The 24,291-nt window shown below is 57.3% G+C and overlaps 2 protein-coding genes across 10 annotated transcripts in view; one reads left to right on the forward strand and one right to left on the reverse strand.

The window, feature by feature from the left end:
- The window catches only part of SLC6A6 (solute carrier family 6 member 6), a 64,272-nt gene extending 61,630 nt beyond the window's left edge, over nt 1-2,642 (forward strand). For all 5 annotated transcript variants that reach the window (XM_058679035.1, XM_058679036.1, XM_058679034.1 and 2 more), the window contains 2 exons: nt 300-470; nt 2,428-2,642. In XM_058679035.1, coding sequence (XP_058535018.1) covers nt 300-470; nt 2,428-2,568 — 312 coding nt within the window. In that variant the 3' untranslated portion in view covers nt 2,569-2,642. The remainder of the gene's footprint in view (nt 1-299; nt 471-2,427) is intronic.
- A 5,773-nt stretch (nt 2,643-8,415) lies between these two features.
- The window catches only part of GRIP2 (glutamate receptor interacting protein 2), a 28,774-nt gene continuing 12,898 nt past the window's right edge, over nt 8,416-24,291 (reverse strand). For 2 of the 5 annotated variants that reach the window (XM_058678934.1, XM_058678932.1), the window contains 13 exons: nt 21,797-21,983; nt 21,355-21,500; nt 20,679-20,759; nt 19,184-19,250; nt 18,938-19,083; nt 17,886-18,030; nt 16,568-16,707; nt 16,042-16,218; nt 15,318-15,492; nt 14,114-14,219; nt 11,409-11,552; nt 10,384-10,530; nt 8,416-9,469 (listed from right to left, as the gene is read on the reverse strand). In XM_058678934.1, the coding sequence (XP_058534917.1) occupies nt 9,311-9,469; nt 10,384-10,530; nt 11,409-11,552; nt 14,114-14,219; nt 15,318-15,492; nt 16,042-16,218; nt 16,568-16,707; nt 17,886-18,030; nt 18,938-19,083; nt 19,184-19,250; nt 20,679-20,759; nt 21,355-21,500; nt 21,797-21,983 (1,820 nt within the window). In that variant the 3' untranslated portion in view covers nt 8,416-9,310. Of the gene's footprint in view, nt 9,470-10,383; nt 10,531-11,408; nt 11,553-14,113; nt 14,220-14,339; nt 14,524-15,317; nt 15,493-16,041; nt 16,219-16,567; nt 16,708-17,885; nt 18,031-18,937; nt 19,084-19,183; nt 19,251-20,678; nt 20,760-21,354; nt 21,501-21,796; nt 21,984-24,291 lie in introns of those variants that run through there. The other 3 variants (XM_058678933.1, XM_058678935.1, XM_058678936.1) reach the window with 3 other exon arrangements.

Here is a 24,291-nt window from a genome sequence, read left to right on the forward strand (position 1 = left end):
GGGGGGCACATCACAACTGTGCAGGAAGAGAAGGTTTGTGCGGGTGGGTTTCTGAAGGAGGGAGCTGACGTAGGAGGAAGCTGAGCGGGAGAGGACTCCGCCAGAGAACAGCCCGTGCTGAGGCCTTGGAGCAAGTGGCTGAAGAGCCGGCAGGGTTTCAGGGTGGGCGGGTGGGGGCACAGCTGAGGTGACACCCAGGGGCTTGGCCTGTGTCCTGCAGCCTTGAGCCGTGGGGCTGGTGGGGGGGTCCTCCTTCTGGGTGGGGTCCGAGCCCTCTGAGCACCGCCCTCTCCCCACAGGGATGTTTCGTCTTCTCGCTCGTCAAGTACGTGCCCCTGACCTACAACAAAGTCTACGTGTACCCTGACTGGGCCATCGGGCTGGGCTGGTGCCTGGCCCTGTCTTCAATGGTGTGCATCCCCCTGGTCATTGTCATCCGCCTCTGCCAGACGGAGGGACCCTTCCTTGTGGTGAGCAGGGGCCCAGGTGGGGGAAGCTGGCGCTGTGTGGCCCTCCACACACCGAGGCTGAGCTGGGGGCTTCGCTTAGGAGCAAGGGGTCTGTGTGTGCTGGAAGGAAACCTGGACTGCATCCAGAGGCCCACAGCCAGAGGTCAGCTAAGGCAAACTCCTTCTGGACTGGGACCCTCAGAAATGCCCTGCCCCAAGCCAAGCCTGCCTGCCTCCCCCAGCCTCACCTCACCTCCCACCAGCTAGGCAGGCACTGGTGGAAGGTAACGCTTTCCAAGAAACAATTTTCTCAGAATCTCCCTGACCCTGCGAGCTTGGGCTTGGGCTGGTTCCAGGGCTGTGTTGCTTTGTTCTAGGTCATCTTCATTGTTGTTCGCTTTTTAAAACCGCTGGAGCCAGGATGTCCTGGAGCGCCAGCTCCCCGCTGGGCTGGGTCTGTTTCCTCTGCTTGGAGGTGTCCTTGGCAAGGGAGAGGGGATAGAGGAAGAGGAAGGGCCACGGAGCCCCTGTGTGCATGGGGAGGGCCACGTCCAGGCAAGACCTGTGTCCAGCCAGGGCGCTGAGGGCGCCATAGCTCCTTCCCATACTAAAGCACTGGATGGATAGACACATGGGCTACAGCCACAGCCAAGGCCCCTAGGACCCCACGCCCACCCAGCTCTGCATGGTCACCATGTCCACTGAGCACAGTGGCAGGGGGTGGGTCTCCGGAGGCCTGTTCTGGTTGACCAGTGCCCTTAGCAACACTGTGCTGGTGATGGGGTCACTAACTTAGTCTCCCTTCAAGGCCTCATTTTAGAGTAATTATTCAGGTTCTGAGCAGGGTTGGCATGAGAGAGGAGGGGACATGGGTGGGCATAGACATCCCTCCCCCCGCATACATACTGCTCTGAGGGTGGCTGAGCATCGTCTGTCTCTGTCCCCACATGTTCCTCATATTGCCTAAGTGTCCTCCCAGCCCAAGCTCTGGCAAACCCTGCTCTGCACCCCACTGCACCCCCAGCCCGGGTTGAGCCTCCCACATAGCCCGAGCCTCTTGTCACTGCCTGTTGGCCACCTGATGATGGGGGAGCAGGAGGTGACTCAGGAAAGCGGAGCCAATCCACTGGGGCTGGGATCACCCCAACAAGGCTACCGAGTCCATATCACAGCTCTGCCCCTGAGAAGTGGCACTGGTGACCAGCAGGGTGGGGCCGGGGATGGCCGGATCTTCTGAGGGAAGGTGTCAATCTGGGCATGTAGATGGGGCACGGTGGCTCTCCCTAAGCAGCACGCTGCACCCCTAAGTTGGGCGCAGCTGCTCGGGGAAGCAGCTCTTGGGCTTAGCACCTGTGTCCTGTTGACATCTCTGGGCACTTGGCAGGAGCAGGGCTGGGCGTAGGGTGGGCAGGAGGCCTGAGTGCTGCCACGGACTGTGCCTGGTGTCCCTGGGGAGGACCCCTAGACTGACTGGCTCTGAGCAGCAAGCAGCTTGGGGAACAGAAGTGGCTGCCTGGGTGAGCAGCCCAAGCCAAGCCTACAGTCCCTACAGCTCCCTCGAGGGACTGGGAGGCAGGTGCAGCCCACACCTGAGCCCGCAGGCCATGCTGTGAGAAGGCAGGAGCCACAGAAGGCTTAGGGTAGCCCTGCCATCCTCTGGCCTGCATGCCAACTGCAGAGACTCTACTGTTACGAAGTAAGGGAAGTCGAGCAGGAATTCTAAGGGAGAAGTGTGTGGACGGAGGTTCTGGATCCCCATCCTGGAGCTGTCAGCAGGGCTTGGCCAACAGACCTGTGCCCTGGGTCAGGACTGGGGGCAGGGGTGAGGGGGTGACTTCATATTTCCAGAAAGCACGGGATAGGAGGTCCAAAGATGACAGGCATTTGCATAGGACCCAGCGGCACAAGGGTGCGGGGGAGGGGGAGGCACCAGGAGCAAACACCTGCCTGACCATCCCTCCCTGCCTTCCTTCTGCAGAGAATCAAGTACCTGCTGACCCCGAGGGAACCCAACCGCTGGGCAGTGGAGACGGAGGGGGCCCAGCCCTACAGGTCCCGCCTGTCCCTGAACGGCGCGCTCATGAAGCCCACCCACATCGTTGTGGAGACCATGATGTGAGCCCTCCTCGGGCGTGGCCACTTCCCTGCTGTTTACTAACATTAGATTCTCCTAGGACCAGGTTTACAGAGCTCTATATTTGCACTAGGATTTTTTTTTAATTGTCACAGGAAAACGTTACTCTGTGTGTATGTTCTGTGTGTGTGTGTGTGCATGCATGTTGCGTGTGGTGTTTATTTGGGGATACTTTATACAAAAAGAAACCCCATGGGCAACCGTTGGGGGCCAGGCCAGAGCTTTCATACTGAATTAGATGTATTTTCTGGGAACTCGGTCAATTTTTCTTTGTATTGTTTTTTAACATGTGACTGTATCAGCTTAGGAATTGTACACTCTGACCACTCGGCTTGATCTTGCCAGCAATAGATCTTGTTCCCAAAAGCAATCCTTTCTACGGTGCTCCTAGCACTGGCTGAAGGCTCTGCCAAACCACAAGGCTGCCTCTTCCTGGGACAGCAAACCCACCTTAAAGGCGTAGCACCTCCCAAAGCTTGGTTCCTGGGAAGCCCGCCGCAGGGGCACCAGAGAGCAGGGTCGTGGGCAGCCACACCCCTGCACTTGTTGTAGCTGAGCAGAGAAGCCGAAGGCTCATCCCCTCTCATGGACAGGCCGGGGAGCTGGGGGCCAGGCTCCACTTGTGGGTGTGGGGCAGAGAGCCGTCATCCTGAGCCCCTGTGGGTGGCTCCTCAGCAGGACCATCCACACTGCTGCTCCTGGGGAGCCCAGCGAGCAATCCTGGGGTCCAGGCTTGGGGTCCATCCCAAGACTTGGTGCTCACCCTCAAGAGAGGTGGACGAGGCCAGGATCCGTCCCGGGGTGCTGCAGGCAGCCTCGGGGTTCGGTACCCCACATGTCATGGTGTCAGAACGGGGCTGTCACAGCTGTGATTGTTCCTCCAGGCATGATGAGTTTGTTGGGGGGCCAAGGGCGAGGTGCAGGCAAAGGGATCAAAGGGTGTGGCCCGGGTGCCTCAGCAGGCCGATGCAGGACAGGGTGAAGCCAGACAGAGCCCAAGGCTGTCCCAGCGCCAAGAGCAGCTCCGGGGCTCAAACCTAGCTTTTGGACTTAGCAGACCCCAGTCCCCTCCAAGTTCAGGCCCAAGGGCAGCCCACAACAGTGACTTGGGCCCTAAGAAAGGACCTTGTTTCTGATCCCTGTAGTAGCTGAGGTCAGACAGTTGACTGCCTGGACACTGAGACCACATGGCTGGGAAAAGCCAGGGTAAGGGCTGACACCCCAAGCTGGTCACCAGAGCCGGGTCCCTGTTAGAACCAGGATTGAGGGATCCTACGCCTTTAAGATCCCACTCGCAGACCACCAGTGTGTTGGACCTAAACTGTGCCATTTGAACAGCCGTGAAGAGTTCAGAGTGGGAGCAAAAGGAAACCATCTTTCCTTGCAAAGCAGGGACCACTGTGAGGGCGGGGACCAGGGAGTTTTAACGCATGCAGGGGCTCTGGAAGCCCCCTCCCCAGTGTCGGGGGCAGGGAGGAGCCTTGGGTGGGGGGCCCTTCCCATGGGGCAATCCCAGCCTCCCCCATCTCTGGCCAATGTACATGTTCCACTGCCAAAGCCGGCCCCTCTCGGCCAGAGCACCAGTCCTGTCCTCGAGCCTGGGCAGCTGCACTGCACTCCTGTCCCCCTGGTACTTGTGGGTGCCTCTGTGTCTGCCTGAGCTATCTCTTGCTTCTTTGTACCATGTAGCGACGTGACCTGTGTGTCTTAGGGAACTTTAGTAAACTAACCAGTCCCAGTGGAGAAAGACAGGTGTTGCATGGGCAGGAGGCTGGGCAAGCAGAGGCTACCAGGGCATTTGTGGTCATTTTGGTCCTCAGGTCCCCTCTCTGCGGGGAAGCCTCACACCTGTAGTAAAAGCTGCGGGGTATCCGGGTTAGCAAGGCAGACCTCAATTTTCTGGAAGTGGCCTGAGAAAGGTCTCTTCTTTTAAGATTTTCCAGACCAAATCCTAGACCAAAGACACACACAGACCAAGTCCCCAGGCCCCGCAAGGGGAAGGGGTCAACTGCTGGCCCAGCTTCCCAAGCCCCAAGCATCTGTCTTGGCTCCCGTGTGTGTGCAGAGTGTGGCTCTGCGAACCTGATGTGTGATGACTTGTGTCTCCTTTTAAATGGAACTTTGCATTTGAGCTCTGACTCTGGTCCCAATGTCCTGAGAACGGGCAGAGTCCCTGCCTGCTCTGTGCTTGGGAGGGGTGTGAAATTTGGATGCCTACACATAGCCTGGTCAGCCAGATCTGGATAAAGGAGGCTAACGAAGTGGTTACTTTTAAGGTGAAAAGGCAGGATCGAGGGCCTAGGGGCTGTTGCTGCTTCCCCAAGTCGGGTCCCCTCTGTAGTGGGAGTGCCCCAACCCAACAGGCTCCTTGTTGCTGGGGTAGCCAAGTCACAGAGCAGAGCGGGCCTCTGGCACCGTGAGTCAGGTTTGGACCAGGATTTGTTCTGCAGGTTGTCCCAGGGGTAAGCAGTGACAGGTGCGACCACCCAGGAGATCCAGGTCTGATCCCCCTGACAATCAACAGCCTTGGTCATCAAGGAACTGTGGTGCCCTAATGCTCTGGGCCCACCCCCTCATCCCTGTGAGGCCCATCCCACAGGTGAAAAGGGTGCCTCGGGGCTGCAGGTAGGCGACTGGAGCTCTTGCTCACCAGGGTCCCACCAAGGGCTCCTCTCCTTCCCCACAGCCTTGGTAGGCTAGGAAATGAGAGCCCTGTCCACCTAAGAGGCGCCTGAGGCCTGCTCCAAGTGTAGCCCAAGGCTACCTGGGAAATGACCAGGCCCCAGGAAGCAGCTTTGGGTGACTTTTCACAGCCTCTCCTCTCCTCTGCTCTCTTTCCCTGCATCCTCAAGGATGCAGAGTACACCCTCAGCCTAACCAGGGGCACTGTGCCAGCCACGTGCCACTGTATAACGGCCAGTGGCCCTGCCAGCATGTCCCAGCACTGCCCCCTCCTGAAGGGGAATGCTGCGGGCAGCCAGGCTCAGACACAGCTAGGAAGGGACCGCTCCCCTCTCCGCCAAGGTCCCATCCATCCTCAGACCCAGGGCCAGGTGGTCGCCACTGTGTGTTGCATCCACTGTGTGCAAATGCCTCTTGTGTACAAACCTAACAAAACCCAGGGCTCCCAGCTCCAAGAGCAGTGGGCAGCCCCAAGTCAAGGGACAGCCTGCTGCCCCCGCCCAATGTGTGACTCTCAGAAATACCTTGTGTTAATAGGAAGTGGTCCCCATTGTTCTCTGTGGGTGTCGCTACAGATGTGTTCCGACACAGTCCCTGAGGGAGGGCCGCCTGGCGATAGATTTGACTTCACTTGAACTCCATTTCTTTGCTTTTCCCTCAATTTGTCCCCTAGTCCCTAACGACTGTGACTCTATATTTAGCACAAGAGAAAGCTGAGAACGTGGGTCTTGCCTCCTTCCAGAAATATGTCTGGTTCATCAGGACATTTTTTAAAGCTTCAGAGTATTTTTAAGAGATTTTAAACTTTTGTAAAGAAATACAAACCAACTCACTATGGACTCTTGGAGGGAGGAGTACATGTGTGCGAACAAGACCCGGGGTGGGCGAGCCAGTCTTGGCATCCCGAGCTCTGACATACAGCCATGTTTCATGACACGGAGTCCTGTGTTTCACAGGGGTGGTTTTCCCTCTTTTGCTTTTTAGATAAATCTGTATTATTGATATTTTAAATTCATCTTTGCTTTTTTTTTAGAGGAGTTTGTAATCACCTTATAACATGAAAATAAACATTTCCTTTTTAAAGTTCAACATGTGTGCGTTTTGTTTGGGAGAGGGAGTCGGATGCCCCTTGGAGGTGGGGCTGGCAGGCCAGGCAGCCCTGACTGGAAGTAGGTTCCGGATTAGGGACGGAGTTTGGAATGTGTGCATACACGTTGTGATGTATCTTGGGGATGGGACCTGAACCAAGACACCAAGTTCATGTGCGTCCGTGGCCTGAGGGGGACTGTGTAACTGCTTTCAGTGTGATCTGTGCCACTTATGGTCCATGCCAGTATCCAGGCGATTTTGGGTTTCAGAGCATCTTGGGTCCTGGGCTTAGGGGTATTGCAGAAGTGTTGGCGAAGAGTCAGGATTCACACCCAGGGCTCCTGGATCTGCTTGGGCTGGTGGTTCTGATTCTGCAACCCAGAGATCTGCCACCTGGACCGAGCTGTTGGCCCACGAGGCTAAAGGTGAGTTGCAGGCACTCACCCGCTGTGCCTCCTTATCCCATTTCCAGCCCAGAGTCATCCGGCTGGAGGTGTGGGAGGCTGGCAGGGCAAGGTGGAGGGAGTACCAACCTGCCGGCCTTTCCCCTCCACCCTCCCGACCCCCGCAGGTGCAGTTGGCTCTGCGTCCTCTGGGGATCTCAGCACCACGGGCAGCTCAGTGTTTGTGGATGGCTTCTCATCCAACCAGCTCCACAGCCGCAAGTCTTTCCAGGTGAAACTGTTCTTCCTGTGTACACTGCTAGGATAAAACCCACCCCCACTATGTGTGCGACCCGTCCCTACCCTAGGAGGTACTGGAGCCCACCCTGAAGGCTGGACTCAGCCAGTTCACGCCCCGGGTAGCCATGCCATAGCAGTGCGGCTGCCTCCCCACCTCCCCCTCCCAGCCCTCCTGAGACAGGGTGTTCGCTCCTGGGCTGCACAGCCAGGGCGACTTCCTCCACCCACACAGGGCTCTGGGTCCCAGGATACCTAGCTCCCCTTGCCATGGGCACCCACCAGCAATAGCAGCTAGAAGGACTCCCTTCTGCCTGTGTGGCTTCCCTGACACTCAGGATGGAGGCGCACCGTGCCCCAGTCCATGCCCTCATGGGCCCGCAGCTCCAACCTTGGGGCCTTCTTATTCATTGCCTTTTGCCAAAGCCTGGCAGGGTCCTGCGGGGGCTGAGTCCAATGGAGGAAGGACTCCAAATACCCATGTGAGTTAATAGCAGGTCAGATGCTGCCAACTCCACATGTGAGTACCTCCTCTGTCATCTCAAAGTTAACAGCCTACTGCGAGTGCATTTACATGATTTTATTTTAAAAAATCTCAATAGCACCCCCAAGTCACTGTACCCCATGTTGGGAAAAAGATGGACATACCACAGCCAGCCCCTGCCATGCAGCCCCTGGGCACCTTGTGCTTGCTGAGAGTCCTAAGAAAATCCCATGTAGAAAAATACTTTACAAGGATGTTCTCTAATCGCAGCCAGAGAAAAATACCACTTTGGGAGGGGGTGCAGGGGGTGGCACAGGGGCTGCACCCGAAATGCATAGGCAGGCAGGACACTCAGCAGGGAGGGGGCAGGGAATGTGGGAGTTGGGAGGAGTCATCCCCAGGAGAAGTCAGGAGAACTATTGCATATGAGAATTCCAGCAGCTCCCCCAGAGGCCTGAGTGCATAACCTCAGGGGACAGCAGAAGCCTCTGGAGGGGGTTGGGGGTCCAGCCTGGATATGCCTCCCCACCTGAAGTCCGACACAGCTGTCCTAGGCCAAAAGGCCCTGAGAGTACGCCCAGTCCAGCCCTGTCACACCAGATGCCCTGAGAGGCCGAGCCACCTATCCAACATCCCACCTGTGGCTGCTCCAGCCCCTGAAATCCAGAGCTCTTGGTTCTGATGGCTGCCCCTCTGACAGGCAGGCGGTGACCCCTCCTCATGAGGTGGGCATTTGCCCAAGGACACAAGTCAGTTGAGACACTGGGCATCCTACCCATGGCTGAGCAAAATCTCCAGGAGGGCTCGGGGACAGTGGGGAGTGGTATAGGGTGATAGGGGACCCAGAGGGGACTCAGGGAAGCCTGGCTCTGCTCAAACTCTGACCAGAGCTTGAAGGAACAGGGATTGGGGTGGAAAAAGGATGAGGGGGCACACCATGTTTTCCTGAGACCCTTTCTACATCTGGGCTGGGGACTACACCCCAGACTACAAAGCAGGGCCCTGCCTTCCCCACACCAAAACCTCGAGTTTATGGAGCAAAGCAGGTGAGCTGAAGGGACACACTGGTGCGGCCAGACCCGCTGCTCCCATGAGGGACACGCGAATGCTGTCTCCACCAGCATGGCAGAGTCCCAGTGCCTGCCCTCACTCGGCTTCTGCTCTGGCTCTCCTCTTGGCATCCCTTCCTCCATAAACGGACATGGGTGCCAGAGCTGCCCACCTGCTACCCCATCCCTGTGTCTTCCAGCTCTCCTTGGCAGGTTGTGGGAGAGGAGCACCCCGGGCCTTTTGCTTACCCCTGCTCCCCTCTCAGAGGGCTCCACCCCCTACACCAGGAGCAGACTCCACACCCCACCCTGAGCCTGCCCTACAGACCCCAGTCCACCAGCTGCAGTCACAGAAGCTTCCAGCACAGCTGCTGAAGCATGATTCTCCAACCTTTGAGAATCAAGGACCTGGCCCACCCTGCAGTCCCAAGTGCCTTGGCTCAGGGCCTGGAGCGTGGGGACTCCAAAGGCCCCCCAATACCAGAATGCTGGAGACCAGGGAGAAGCTGCTCCCAGCCTTGGGGGCCGAGGGAGAGGGACACTCCTCTGGAAGTTTCCTCTAAATCCTGGGCAAGCAGTTCCTGGGCAGAGACATCAGGAGCCCCAGCCTGGGGAAGACCCAGACACAACAGAACCAGGACACAGTGCTCAGGCCCACTGCTAGTCTGCCAGATCCTCAGATGGAAGAAGGGAGGATAGCCTCTTCTCTGGCCCACGTCTCTCCAGCAGCCCCTCAGGGCTCTTCACAGCATCCGGGGGCTGCTGGGGCCTGGTGCACGCGAGGCCCGGCCACCCCGTCCTACTGGGTTGCGGCTGACGACCAGCTCCAGAACCTGGCCTGCCTGTGCCAGCAGCGGCACCGCCAGGCAGCAGTCGAAGTCCCGCGTGCGCACGTGGTTGACCTGCACGGGGCACGGCAGAGGAGTTAGAGCCAAGCTCCGTTGGCTAGACCAAAAGCACACGTGTGTGCATACACACACCAATCTGCACCTTGCTGAACTCCCACCTCTTGTGTTACTGTCATAAAGAGAAAGCCCTGTGTCTGCATGGTCACCCCCCACCCAAGCCCTCTCTTCCCCTACCTTCCAAGATACCAGAACCTTCCAAGGTTCAGTTACAAACAGTGCAACACACACATCCTCCCCAGTTCTTCATTTCTAACAACTGCCTGCTGCTCCACCACACTGATACAGAACAAGGTGTATACATGTTCAGCACAGCCTTGTTTCTGAGTAATCTCCATCCGAGGTTGAACAGAGCGTGTTCCCTGTAACATCCAGTGTAAGGCATCTCTGGTGACGGGTGTGGGATGCACATTGCTACACTGCACATTTTCTTTCCAAATAAAGTTGAAAAAAGCCTATTAAGCCAAATACAACGAAGTAAATTTGTCCTAAACATGGCCCAGTCTATACAGAGGGAGCAAAAACAGCTAAGTCACCGATGACCAGGGGCCAAGCCAGGGATGTCTGACATTTCCCAGCCTCCCTTGCAGCCAAGGTAAGCAGATCACAGGACCAATTTTTGCCCAACAGGCTATGAAGGACTGTGACAGATGTGTGTGGCAGGGGCAGTTCTGTGGTGGGCTGGTCCTCTTCCATCAACCTGGTGGGAAAGGGACCCACGCCAGCCCCCAAGGGACAGGTCATACAGATGCTAAGTTCTTTCTGAAACCAGTGACACAATACAAGTCAGCCTGCCCTAACTCCACTCCTGCCCTTCCCATCGTGGGTAGAAGTGGGGTTGTCTTCCCAGCCCATTCCAGGAAAACAAGGCCACACTCTCAGCAGTGCCCCCACTCCCTCCAGCACAGTACCTGGAGGATCCTGTCGAAGGGCCGGAGGCCTCCACGGTGGGCAGGGCCATCGGGGCGCACGGTGTGGACGTAAACACCCTTCTCCAGGAGGCCATCAGACACGCTGAAGCCAAAGTCGTCCCGCACGGGGTCTTTGTGCAGGGTCACCTGGGGCAGGAGGAAGATGTCCCAAGAGTGCTGGCCTCTGTCCCCGGCTCCTCCCACTGCAGCCCAGACCCCTAGGTCTGGCTTCCACCTGCCAGCCCACTCCCAGCTGTGAGCCTATGCTCCAGGCCCCTCCATCTCCCTCTCACGGGAGCCTCTTCATCAAGGAGACATCTGGAGGGGCGTCAGTGTGGTTTTGATGCCACTCTGGCTCCTGCACGGTGCAGTGCTGGCTCCTGGGCCATGTGCTGCGCAGGGTCTAGGTTATACAGGCCAGGCGGGCTTCTTGGCCACAGGACATGTGCAGGAGGAGAAGGCTGAGGGAAACAGGCACACAGATTTCCAACCTCTCCAACTTCATTGTCCATGAGCTTTTTGAACAATCATATACACACAGACACATATATACACACACATAAACCTTTCCATGCATATACACAGATGTCTTTACACACATGAGCTATGTACCTGCTTGTGCAAAAATGAGCATAAGTACATGTCTATATACACACGTTTCAGTGGAGAAAATAAGTCTAGTTAAAAATAATAGCCCATGATGCATTACAAGTATGTGTGTGTGTATTATCTAAACATGGACAGTTTTGAAAAACTGATGACCAAATTCCCAAATAGTCTGATGGGGGAGGACAATACGTGAGGGGCGGGGATCTGGGGCTGATCTGGAGGCCCTGGTGGGTCCTCACAGCACCAGGACACAGGCCGAGGCCTCCTGCACCCGCTGCCACAGCACCAGGACACAGGCCGAGGCCTCCTGTACCCACTGCCACAGCACCAGGACACAGGCCCAGGCCTCCTGTACCCACTGCCACAGCACCAGGACACAGGCCCAGGCCTCCTGTACCCACTGCCACAGCACCTACCTTGTGCATCTCCAAAGGTGTTGGTGGCAGCAGCGCCTGCACCTCCTGGGGGGAAGCATGTACCTCGTGGCCCCTTGGCCGGGCCCGGCAGCCAGGCCTGCCCTCCAAAGCCACGCTCTGCACAGCACCCGTCATGATGGAGGCCTGCGGGGACACGGACGGCCCTGTCTCAGATGCTTGGCTGCTCATACCATCCACACCCTCCTGTGACAGCCTTCAAGGTCACCATGGTGGACAGGGTTGCGGTCAGTGTGACGGAGAAGGACAAGGGTAACGCTTCACTGGCTTCCACTCTGCGCTCCCAGCACTCTGCACTGGGATGTCATTTTGTTATCATGACTCAGGCACAATCTGAGTAAACAGAGGCTGGCTCCAGAGTCGGAGCTCTCCAGCACAGTGCTGTATCACCAGCTGCAAGCACGCACGAGGTGAAATCAGACATCACAATGAACCTCACAGAAGGCACACACACAAGAGACAAGAGCCCAAGACAGGCATGACACCCAGGAGGTGCCGACACTCCACCTCGGCATGACAGCTCAGAGAGCAAAGACCTGAGAGATGAGGAAGAGGAGGCTGACAGCAGCCTGCTGCAGTGGAGGGAGGGGTTGGGAGGAAGGCCCTGCAGGTGGCACAAGGCTGGGAGGGCAAGGGCTTAGCCTACAGTGCCCTGCAGACAGAGATAAGAACATTATCCCAGAGGGATAGGGAAACCCCATGGGACCAGGCATGGAGGGAGAGGGACAGACACAGAGGAATGGCTCTAGAAGGTTCTTCCAGACTGGGGGCTGCAGAGCCAGGTGTTCAGGCTGCAAGGGAAATGCCACAGGGAGTTGGGGGTTGTCCAAGTCAAAGACAGCCATGGTCAGGACGAGAATGGTGATAGTGAGAGGGAGGGGAACAGGATGATGACAGGTCCAAGGTCAATGGCTTGGCATCCTTGGAGATGGATGGGCTGAGTCAGGCCTGGTACTAGCCAGACAGCGAGTCTGTGACCTGAGATGGGGTGAGGCTGCCAGGCTCACTGGGTGGAAAGATGGGCTTCTCACACATATTACACAGCTCCCCAGGGTCATGGGCACCCACTCCGGCCCAGCAAAGTCTCTCCTCCCTCTATGATGTCCAAGTGCATGCTCTATGGGCACATTTCATCTAACATTGGGATAGGAGAGCTGGTCCCTGTGACCCTACTGTCCCTAAGACTGGGGCAGTAACTCCTACAAATGAACCACCAGGTTGGATAAGAGAAGAAGATGGGACCCAGGAGGGAGGCAAGCTTTGAGCCCTTGTAACTGGCCCTGTTCTGCCTGGAGAGCCACAGGAAAGACCAGAGACTCAGGACCATGCAGTCACAGAATCTCTGACTATTAGAAGCAGGGAGGCCAGGTACCTTAGGGCCCTGGCCTGTAGACTGCACAATGTTAGGGCTTCAGTTATGACGCAGACCGGGTTGGTCCAAGAAGCTCCCCTCCCCTCCCAAACACATGGATTGCAAATGACAGCTTTAAAAAAATTCGATCTCAAAGCAAGAAAAAGTTGGATGAGCAGAAATGCAACCCTTGCTCCAAGGGGCTGCTAGCCTACAGGCAGCCCAGGGAAGAGAGAACACTGGCTCAAGGCAGGAAGTGAGGCGTGCCATCTCGGAAAACACCTGCCCAGCTGCATGACACCCAGGAGGAAGCGGACTCAAGCACCAGTGTTGACCTCAGCACAGCGTGCGGTCACAAGTGTGACCTTCTGCAATCACGCAGAATCACCAAGCTGAGAACTTCCTGTCAGACTGGCCTGGAACTGCAAGTTCAAAGGCCTCAGCAAGGACCACTGAGGAGGCAGCGCATAGGGGTTTCAACAACACAGAGCATTGAGGCGCTGCTTTGGAAGTAACCAAAGCTGCCTGCAAGCGCAGTGACAAAATCAGACAGCCTATCCTGGCCACAGACAGAGCAGGAGGGCAAATTCCCACACAGGGAGCTAGAGATAAATCACAAGAAACAACTCTAAGATGCTCTGAAAAGTAAGAAAGCCAATGGCATAGCAGGGGAGAGTAGGCATAGTTGGTGAAAGAGAAGCCACAGATACAAAGATGTAGACATTGAAATACAGAATCTAAGGAATGGGGTAAACATTAGAAAAAATGCAGCCAAAGAATGAGTGCAATGGAAAGCCAGATAAGGGAAGACTGAAAACACAGACTAAGTCTCTAGTAAGACAAATAAAACTCACACCGAGCCGCATCGGAAGCAAGCATGTTAGGAAGAAAGAGGGAGACAAAAGCACAAAGGAGCAAAGCTTTAAAGGAGGCCAAATCGCTGTTGGGACGGGAGCAGCTTCACAAGTGGCTCGGCTGCATCCCTTTCAGCAGCCCGTGGCATCCCAGACAGAGCTGAGCCCACCAGAGCACAGCTGCCCTCTGGCCCTTCATGACTGCCATCTCCTCTCTGCCGTGCCATTAGCACCCACACACCTCCTCAGGGCACACCCACAGCCACATACCACACAAACACACTGCCCCCAAAGGGCTCCAGAGCAGACACATGCATGAAGACACACTGTGCACACATGAGCACGCTCACATGTCTGCAGGCACAAGCCCTGTGTGCCCACAAGACACACACGCCCCTGATGTGCCACCCTCTCCATCAGGCCTGCACACACCCAGCATGCTCAGCGCATCCTCACATGTGCCCAGGCTTGGGGGGACCAACCTCCAGCTCCCTCAGCAACTCGGACTGGCCACACGACTCCAGGTCCTCGAGGGCTTCCCCGAACACGCGCCAGAAGCCCTCCTCGTGGGCAGGGCCGGGGGCTGGGCTGTAACGTAGGAACCACAGCGTCAACTTCTGGCCGGCAGGTGGGTGGGGAGGCAGACTGGGGTCTGAGGAGTCTTCGAAGCCCCACACTGGGCTTGAGGGACTCTGGGGTGGACAGACAGTGAGTGGGCAGGCAGGCAGGCAGGCGGGTGGGCAGGCGTCCTCGGTGACAGTGCTGGGGCCCCAGGGGTAGTGGTTGATGACACAGAATGGGGGAAAGACGCAGTTTTGGGCACCCAGGACTGTCGGCGGCCAGTTAGAACAGGGGCGGATGAGACGGGGTGGACAGCGGTGACACAGGAGGCCTGGGAAGAGAGACAGACGCACAGACAGATCCATGGTGCAGCCCCCAGAGGACTGCCCCAGGCCCCACCCGACATGGCACCATAGGACGGGGACAGAGCCGAAGCCAGCACGGACACAAACAGATGGAGGAGGGTGGGACAGGCCGGGGAAGGCTGCCTGGGTTTGCAGGGGATTTAAGCACATCTGCCCAGCAAGCAGCGACTTGCGTTCCCAGACAAGGGGTAGCTACAAGGCACGCTATGGCTTGCAAAACATTCTTTTACCCTCTGAAGGTCAAGCATTCTCCTTCCCTTCCCATTACACAGGCAGTACACTGAGGCTGAAGGCCTCATTCCAGTCAATTCTAGACACAGACGAGTAAGGACGGGGTCCCTGTCCTTAAGCAGCTGGTGATTTGTTCAGAACACAAGGAGAATACCTGACTACAGAGACTAGGCACCTAACTATGGGTGCCCACCCATAGACGCGACAACCACCAGGCAATCAGACATAGGGGCACCAGGAGGAGAAGGCAGGGATTCCTTCTACTCAGGAAAGAAGTTTCCAGCAGGCTAGGGGATTGAGCCACTCTGACAGACAGGTGAACGGAGGACAGGCAGGAGCTCGGTGGGGTGTGTGTGGGACCCCGAGAACAGGAACAGCCTCTCCGGCACACTCTTGGCCTGTTCCCTCAACATCTCCCTTCCCCTCCCACGGGTAACCCCTGCTCAGGGGCCAGCCATGACCCTTCCATGCCCCGTCTCCCACTTTGGCCCCCGCATGCTTCCTCCAGCACACAACTCCCACCACAAACCTTGTCGGCACCTCCCAGTCCTCATCTTCCTCCTCCTGGAAGTTCTCTTCAGCAGGGCCCGGGGTGTAGCTGCTCCTCCGGGCCTCGGTGGGCGGGGGGCTGCTTCTTAGCCGGCCAGGGGACCTCCACTCTTGGGGGTTCAGGCCCCGGGTCGCAGCCTTTGGGGTGTAGGAACCTGGCAGGCGGAGAGGGGATGTCTGCACTCCTGAGTCTCCCCCCACCATCCCTGCCCCAGTCCATCTGGGCGGGATGACCCTCGACAGGTGTCTGCGGCCTCTTGGAGTCTCCAGGAACTCATGCTGGAGACCCACAGGCTGCACCCCACTGGTTCCCTGAACCAGGCTTGTTGACTGAGGGTCCCTGGAGGCCACCTGGGGGTCTTGATGTGCATTTACAGGGCAGGAGGCCCTGAAGTTCAGCCCCGGGGGAGGGACAGGGTGAGAAAGGGCTCTCTAACTCCCTGTCTTCAGCAGAGCAGCTCCATGTGCCAGAGAGGGAGGCAGAAGCAAGGCCAGCATAGGGCTGGACTTCCCATCAGAAGACGGGGCTGCAGTGTGTGCTGAGAAGAGCAAAGGACCCTGGGAGTGGCGCAGGGAGCATGCCAGGCTTTCTGTCAGGCACTGTCCCCAAGGATGGAAAAGGGCAGGCAGGAGGGGCAAGGAGTCCCTGCTAGCCGGGCAGCATAGGGGGAGCACGCTGCCATCCAAGGGCCCTGGGCTGTCACCTGGGCCCCCAAAGCCTCCCTCCGTGGCCGAGCTGTCCCACGACTCCACAGCACTGTCCACACTGGGCACAGCAGGTGAGAATGGGGCTGCCAGCACGCCTTTGAGTGCCTCAGGAGGGCCCTCATCCACATCACTGGTCTCGCTGAGGCTGCCCGATTTGCGGGGTACAAGGGGACCTGGAAGGAGAAAGAGGGGCATCACCTCCAGCCCTGGAAATAGATGCCCAGTTTCCACACCTCAGTGCAGGCTAAGAGTTCCTAGGCACTGAGCTGCCTGCTGACACATAGGAGGTGGCACAATCAGAAGCAAACCCACTTCACAGATGGGACTACTAAGGCTCAGGGAGCCCAGGTTGCACAAAAGACCCTCAAAGGTGTACCTGGCCACAGACACATTCATGGGACTAATGTGTGAATTGGGGCCACACAGAGCACACGAGGCTCGGTCACACATCAGCGAGGTGACGCTGGGCCCCTCCCACCCCTGACGGGCTGGCCAGCCCCGAGGATGCGGCGCGAGGCTCACGGTCCAGCTGCTTCTTGATTTTCAGCGTGACGATCTCGCCGGCCATCTGCAGGAGGTGGATGGCCTCGCTCAGTGGCCGGCCCTTCAGGCTAACGTTGTTGATGGCCAGGATACGGTCCCCCACATGGATGGCACCAGTCCTGGGGTATAGACATGGGGCAGTGCCAGGAGTGAGACACACAGGGCCTTGTCCGGGAGTTGAGGGTGGGGGACGGACAGTCCCTTCCAGGGCCCAGGGCCGCCCCCACGTACATGTTAGCCTAACCCAGTGACCTTGGGCCAACTTCTTCACTTCCCTGAGCCTGAGTCCCTTCGTCTGTAAATGGGGGTGATGATATTTTATTATCAAGTCTAATTGAGGATAAATGGGTACGGTGGAGCCATACTTCCTTCCAGTGAAAGCCTACGTCCCTTCCCTCTGTCCCCGGCTGTTTGCCCACCTGGAGGACACCCAGGCTCAGTGGGCCAGAGGAAAGCACCGGCTAGGTCAGCCAATTCTGCCTAGATATCCATTAGAGTCTACCTGTGGGACTTGGCAAAACAGTGACTGGACCCCATACCTGATACATTAAGCCCTGCCTTGGTGGGAGCAGGGGGTTGCAGAGAAGGGGCACACCAGGTGGGATGCAGGCAGCAGCCGCTGCTTAGGCACTCCCTGAGGTGGGTGTGGGAGGAGGTGGTAGAGGCTTGGATTCTATCTCCACTGGCCAGCTCTAAGCTACATTGGTCCAGGTCAGGTTCAGGAAACCGATCCGATCCTTCACCAGCTGCTGCAGTCTTCAAGGCAGGCAGCAGGGGGCGCCCCAGGAGCGGAGACATTCTGTAGGAGGCTCTGTCTCCAGAATTGTCCCAGCCCGCCCAGTGCCAGCCCCTTGCCCTCCCCTGCCCACATCCGTTCAGGGACGCGTCCTACCCTCTCATGGCCAGCAGATGACAGTGCCTCAGGGCTCAGCAAGCCCTAGCTTGCCTGATACCTTGCCCCTCTCACCTGCCTTGGGCCCTGACCCCCCTCTGCTCCTGCCCCCACCCCAATCCACGCCCAGAACTCACACAGCTCATGCTGGGACTGGGCGCTGCCCCCACCATCCCCACAGTGCTTACTTAACCTGCAAGGCACACTTGCCCAGTCAGGGCCATTCTCCCACGGGACAGGTCAGGGTTGCCCCCTCAGAGACAGCAGGTGATTGGCCCAATGGCCATTGGAGGATGCTGGGACAGAGGTTAGAATCCAATCTGGCGGCACACCCCCCAACCCAGCCCAGCTCCTGCTCCCTGGGGAGCCCCCACCCTGGGCCTACCCCAACACTCAGTCCCTCACCTTTCAGCCAGACCTCGCTTAGTGAGGCCCGAGATGACGATGGGGTCGAAAGGCTCCTCGGTGCCCGAGATGGTGATGCCCAGGGGTCCCCCGTAGCGTTTTAACTCCACAGTGTAGCTCACTGCGCCTGTGGTCTCCTGCTCATCTGCACAGTGGGAGACACCCGTGAGGGACAGGGCAAGCCTGGGCAGCAGGGCCAGGCACTGAGTGGCTCTAGCCCCATGGCCTTGCCATCATCACTCACCCTTACCTCTCCATTCACAAACACCACAACGGACAGATGTCACACACTCACACGCACAGCACACGACCCTCAGGCTATCTCCTGCCTCCACAACAGCTTTCTCTGCCAAACACCATCAAAATAAAAAGAAGCGGAAAGATTCTGCCCACCACCCACAGAGCGACAGCACGGACACTGGTAACAGTGGGAGAGGAGGCAGGGACGCTCTTGGGACACTCAGCATCCCACACTAGAGTCTGTGGGTTCAAGTCCTCCACACCCCATTCCAGCTTCCTGCTCCTGCGCACCCTGGCAGGCAGCAAGGGGTGGCACCCTCCAATAGCTGGGTCCTACTGGGGACCTGGATTGATTCCTGGCTCCTGGCTTGGCCCTGGTCCAGCCACTAACTGTTGCCAACATTTGGGGAGTGAACCACCAATGAGAAATCTCTCTCTACCTTTCAAATAAATAAATTTTCAGAAAAGAAACACAATTTCCAACATTTCTTAAAAAAAGAAAAACACCTGCTCAGAAAAAAACCTCTCTCCCCAGGGAAGTGTGGGCCACTGTTCCTTACATCAGGCGTTCATGCTGCAGCGGCTGTGTCCCCACCCGGCGCCCGCCCAGACATGCAATCCCCAGTGTCTGTCCCCTCAACTCTTCCCCATGGCCCCTTCAGGGTCTACTGCACCAGAGTTTGAGCTGGGCAAACTCCCGGGGGTCTCAGGATGGCTGAGGAAGGAGCCTAGCCCATGGGGCTGCCCCACCCCTGCACTGGCAGCCCCAGGAGTGGCCTGGCAGGACATGGAGTGGGGCAGGGGGTGCCTACCCGAGTTGTCCTCGTCTTTGCGGATCTTGAGTTTCACCAGGTCCTCGCACTGCCGCAGGATCTGCACGGCGTCCTCCATGGGGCAGTTGTCTAGGCGCACGTTGTCAATGGCCAGCAGCTTGTCGCCTGGCTCAAGGGTGCCAGTCCTGCATGAGCCAGGTGAGGGACGGGAAGGAGCCTGACGCATGCAGGCGGCACGCCCACACCTATCAGCCCCATGCCCCCATTGGTGCCCAGACACCCTACCTGTGCGCCACACTGCCCTTCTTGATGTCAGAGATGATCAGGGGCTCCCCGCGCCTCCTGCTGGCTGCTGGGGGAAAGGAGGCAGAGACTCTGACCCCAGATGGCCGCAGGGGGTGGACCAAGGCCTGAACAGGACTGGGTATGGGCTGGAGGCCCACATGTTGCTCACATCCTGGTCTTACTGTATCCTGGCAGTAGGCAAATCAGCTCACCTGCCTGTGCCTTGGTTTCCCCTCAGTACCAGGATAGTGATGCCCCGGCCCTCAAGGACACATGGCAACCTTCAACCAGATCATGGGGGCCTGAGGTGAGTTCAATAGTTAACTGATTAGGAATTTCATATCAAATGGAGTCTGGGTTCAAGCCCCAGCTCTGGCTCCTGACCTAGCTTTCCACCAATGCAGATGCCAGATAGTAGCAAGGAGGACTTGGGCAACTGGGCTCCAGCCTGGAGTGCAGCCCTGCTCCCACCTTAAGCTAGGCCCAGCCTGGCCACTACAGAGAGATGATGGCATCTCTCCCTGTCTCCTTCCTTCCCTCTCTCCTTCTGCCTTATCAATAACTAAACATGAATAACCAAAGATAGATAATGCAGGCACAAAACTCAGTATGGCTCCTGGCACACGGCAGGTGCTCAACCAACATCAGTCCCTTTTCCTCCTGCCCCCATCCCTGGGGGGCCGGCTTGTGGGAACCTCTACTCACGTCACCTGGTTCAACATCAGGTGCCCATCATGGGGAGCTGCCAGGCTTGTGGGGTTGGAGAAAAAAGGATGGGATGTGGACAAATTTAATTTCTCAGTTGACAAACATGCTGGTTGAAAGCTGGGAAAAGGGGCTGCGTGGAGGACTGCCTGGCCTGAAATCAGGGGTCAGGAGAGGCCCTGCTGAAGAGACAAGTGAACACAGGCTCCCCAGGGAGACTCTCAGAGAAGCAGGCAGAGAGCTCGGTTGTGCAAAGCCCCTGAGGTAGGAAAGAGCACGGTGTGTCCAAGGGACAGACGGGAGATTGCAACCGGGAGAGTGTGGGACCTGTCTCGGTGCCAGGGATGGTCACACAGCCTTCCTGGCCCTGTGAGGACTTCGGCTCCACTCTGGGCAGCCAGGAGCAGGATAAAGCGCTCCTCGTGCCAGGGGTCACATGTTCTCTGGTTCTCTTTAGGTTCTACAATCCTCACTTTCACTCCTAAGACAAACATACAAGCAAGCCCCATCTGTGTACCAGGCCTCTCTGGCCTCTGAGGATGCCTAGGCAGCCAGCACACCTTCAAGGACACTGTAAAGTCCCACTAGAAGAGACCCGTAGGGCCAGATGGTGTCCACTGTGCAGAACGGGAAACCAAGGCTCCGAGAACCCAGGTCCTGCCCATGGACATGCAGCCGGGTCTGGCAGAGTGGAAGGGACGTCAGCTGGCAATCTTCCCTGAGCCCTGCATGCCGGCCACCATGGACAAGCGCTGCTCCAAGCTGAGGGGTGTGCGGAGAAAGAACTCACAGCTGATGGTGATGCCTAGCTCCACGCCTCGCCTCTTGGGCAGCTTCACGTGGAAGGTACCGCTGCTCGGGATGACGGACTCTGGGCACAAATAGACAGGGACCAGATGAGACACAAGGGGGGAGTCTCCGGGGACCCCCACCTACTGTGCATTTGGATCTGTTCTGGGAACCCCTCAAAGCCACAATTCCAACTGATACACAACAAGATTGGCCAGAGACAAGCAACTAGCTGCGGGCATAGCAGTGGAGACCGGAATCCCCAAGGCATCCCAGCTACAGCCAGGGTGGATCCCTGAGGCAAAGCCCAGCCCATCTGCATCCAGCACAGGTTCCCAGGCAGTGGTCATGAGCCAGCCTGGGCAGGGCACCTCCACGTCACTGATCTCAATGGACCCACCCACCACACAGGCTGATGACAGGAGCAGCATCCTGTGCAAAGCCACATGGCCTGGACCCTAACCCAAGCACTGGCCTGCAGTTCTGGGCTTGAGCCACATGGGGAAGAAACAGGGCATATGGCCAGTGCCCCAGTTCTGTGGTTCCTCTCCTCTGAGTTCCATCTGTCGCACATCACAGACCCATCTCAAGCCCTCACCAGCACATGGCAGCCCGCCCTCCCCAGCAGCCCCGGGAGAGGACACTGGACAGGGCAGCATTCCAGTGCCCACACTCACCTGCCACATCAAACTCGATCTCCAGCACGACCTTGTGGGCCAGTGCTGCATCCCGCAACAGCTGGTTGGCTTCCTCCATCGTCCCGTCCTCCGTGGCAATGCCATTGATGGACAGCACACGGTCCCCGACTTGCAGCAGCCCACACCTGCATCCCAGGGTGGGGCCAACAGAAGGAAGAGGCTTCAGGATGACCCCAATGGGAAGGCCTGGGGTGTTACTCTTAGCCCTGCCCCAAGCCAGCAAGTGGTCACATGACACCGGCTAAGGGCTCCACCTGGCCGGACCTCAGTTTGTGTGGCTGTGCAATGAGGCTGGCACTGGGGTGGGGTGATGCTTCAATGGATACACTCGTGAAGTCAGGGCTTGGGACTGGGACCCCATTTCACTGCCTGTCCTTGAGCCTTCTCAACGGGACCAGGTGGGATTCTGCGGCATGCTCACCTCTCAGCCGGGCTATCGGGCTCGATGAAGCGTACCAGGGGAGGGGAGGACAGGGTCTCGGTGGCAAAGACACCACCCTGCAGCTGAAGGCCGAAGCCGCTGAGTGGATCCCCGCAGAGCACCACCTCCGTGGTCTCCGTGTGCACAATCTGCCCGCCGGGCCCCACCGTACTGGAGGCCAAGGACACTGTGGGACAGTGAACACAGCACATGGTGGGCTTCCTGGCCAAGAGGCAGGTGAGGGCAGCTGCTGACTCCACCTAGGATGGCCTCTGCAGAGCCCCAAGTGTCCCACACCACCTGCTAGGGCCATGGCAAGGGAGGTACAGTTTTGTAAGACAGAGGTGCTGGGGGCTGGTGTCATCTGACTGCAGAGACGTAATTCAAGGGCCACGGCAATGCCCATTTACAGCGTGCCACACTGTGGTTTTTAATACCAGGGCCTCGTAGCCAGCACTGCAGTCAGCATCAGCATGGCTTGACCTCTTCACAGATAAACCTCGTTTCTCTCGGACTGTCACCCACCTCACCCCTAACTCCCGCAGCCCCAAGCCAGCACCGACCTCAATCCGTCTGTACGGACTTGCCTGCTCCTGGCATTTTGTGCAAACATAGCCACACAGCACATGGCCTTCTGTGGTCCCTCACACCTGGCTGGGTTTCCCAAGTCTGTCAGTGTTGTGGCAAGGGTAGGGAGCCAGTCCATTGCTCACCACAGCTGAGTGACCTTGTACCACTGCACATACCCCACTGTGCGTGCACACTGGGTCTATTCCCTCATCTGACTGCAGACCTCTGGGTCCAGCTGCCTTCACTGCTCTTGAGAGGAACTGCTTGGCTACAGGCTAACTCCATGCTGGACTATGTGATACATGATGTTGCCTACTAGATTTCATAGCCCACATAAAACACATTATCTTTTTGATACCAACATTAAATACTTTCGCTACTTACTTTATAATGATATAGCTAAAATTACATATTTCATGCCATATGGTATTAGACATGCTATTGCGTTTATCTGCATTATGTTTCTCACTATCACAATAACAAAAATGGTGGCTGGCCCTCCTATTTAATGACTTCACTATTACCAATAATTCCAATACTTTTAACCTAGAAAGGGGGCTCAGAAGGGGGCTCAGAAGGGGATCCCAGGAGTCCCTAACCTCCATGGCCCCCACCCAGGAATGGCCTTTCCTGCTTTTTACCTACACACCTCCAGGTGAGTGACTGTCCCAGGTCTGCTGCAGCTCACACCTGAGTCTAAAATGTTTCTCTTTTCCACTTGGCTGCTGGGGATCTCCAATGTAATGAGTGATTTTTACTCCTCTCTTCCTTCATCTGGGCCAACCACAATGGCCCAGTTCACCTCCCACCATTCCTGGGGGCCCTGCAACTCCCACAGGACCCTTCTCAGCCACCAGAGGACTGGTTCTTCGTAGGAAAGATTTCAAAACCCCAGGCCCTCACATAGCCTCTGCTTCCCCACCTCGCCTCCCGCACTGTGCACTTCACTACACAGGTGGTGATCACAAACAGAAACAGCTCTGAGCAACAGTAGCCAGAAACACGTGTGTGTGTGTGTGTGTGTGTGTGTGTGTGTGTGTGTGTATGTGCATGCGCACAGTCACATGGACATGACAGTCCTTCTCTAAGACCATGTCACCCACTGACAGCATGCCATCTCAGTTTGGGCAGGTGCACCGTGTGACATCTGTACAAATTCCTAAAAACACATTACCCAGAGCACATTCCTGTTGCCAAGCAATGCATGACTCTGCACACACATGTATGTAGTGAAAATGGAGAGGATTGTCACAGCTGGCAGGCTCAGGCCCGTGTGTGCCTCTAGCAGGAGTGTTCCCAGATGGCAGAGATGTGAGAAGTCGCACTCACATTGCCCTGGACCTCCGCCTTAGCAAGATGGGGCCTGGATCCAGCAGCCAGTATCTGGGCTCATGCAGATCTGTCCCCCAGGCACTGGGCCTGCTGGGGCCGGCTGGGTAGAATATCACAAGAACAGGAGCCAGACGTGTGAAGGCTACCTGACCACCAGAGCAAGAGTGCTCAGCCCAGCAGTGGCGAGGCCCACACACCCCGTGAGAGTGTCCAGATCTGAGTCCTGGCTCCAGCTCCCTGCTGATGCACAACCCGGGAAGCAGCAGCGAGAGCTCCAGCAACTCGGATCCTGGATTGAGCGTCCAGCTTTGACCTGGCCTAGCCCTGGTCACTGCAAGCATCTGGGGAGTAAACCAGCACAACACCCTGTCTCCATCTTTTCATCTCTGTGTGCATGTGCCCCTCAAATAAAAAAAAAATACCTAAGACTAAAAGAACACACAGTAATTGGCACCCCTCAGCTGTGCCCTTGGGCAGCACACACCTGCTGGAGCATCCCTAGCAGCCAGCCGAACAACAGCTCCTGTCAGTAAAATTCTCCTCCCCTCCCCAACACACATGCAGCAGGAGCCCTGCCCAAGTACCCTCTGCAG

This window comes from Ochotona princeps, chromosome 21 (genome assembly GCF_030435755.1).
Source record: "Ochotona princeps isolate mOchPri1 chromosome 21, mOchPri1.hap1, whole genome shotgun sequence".
Classification (NCBI taxonomy): Eukaryota; Metazoa; Chordata; class Mammalia; order Lagomorpha; family Ochotonidae; genus Ochotona; species Ochotona princeps.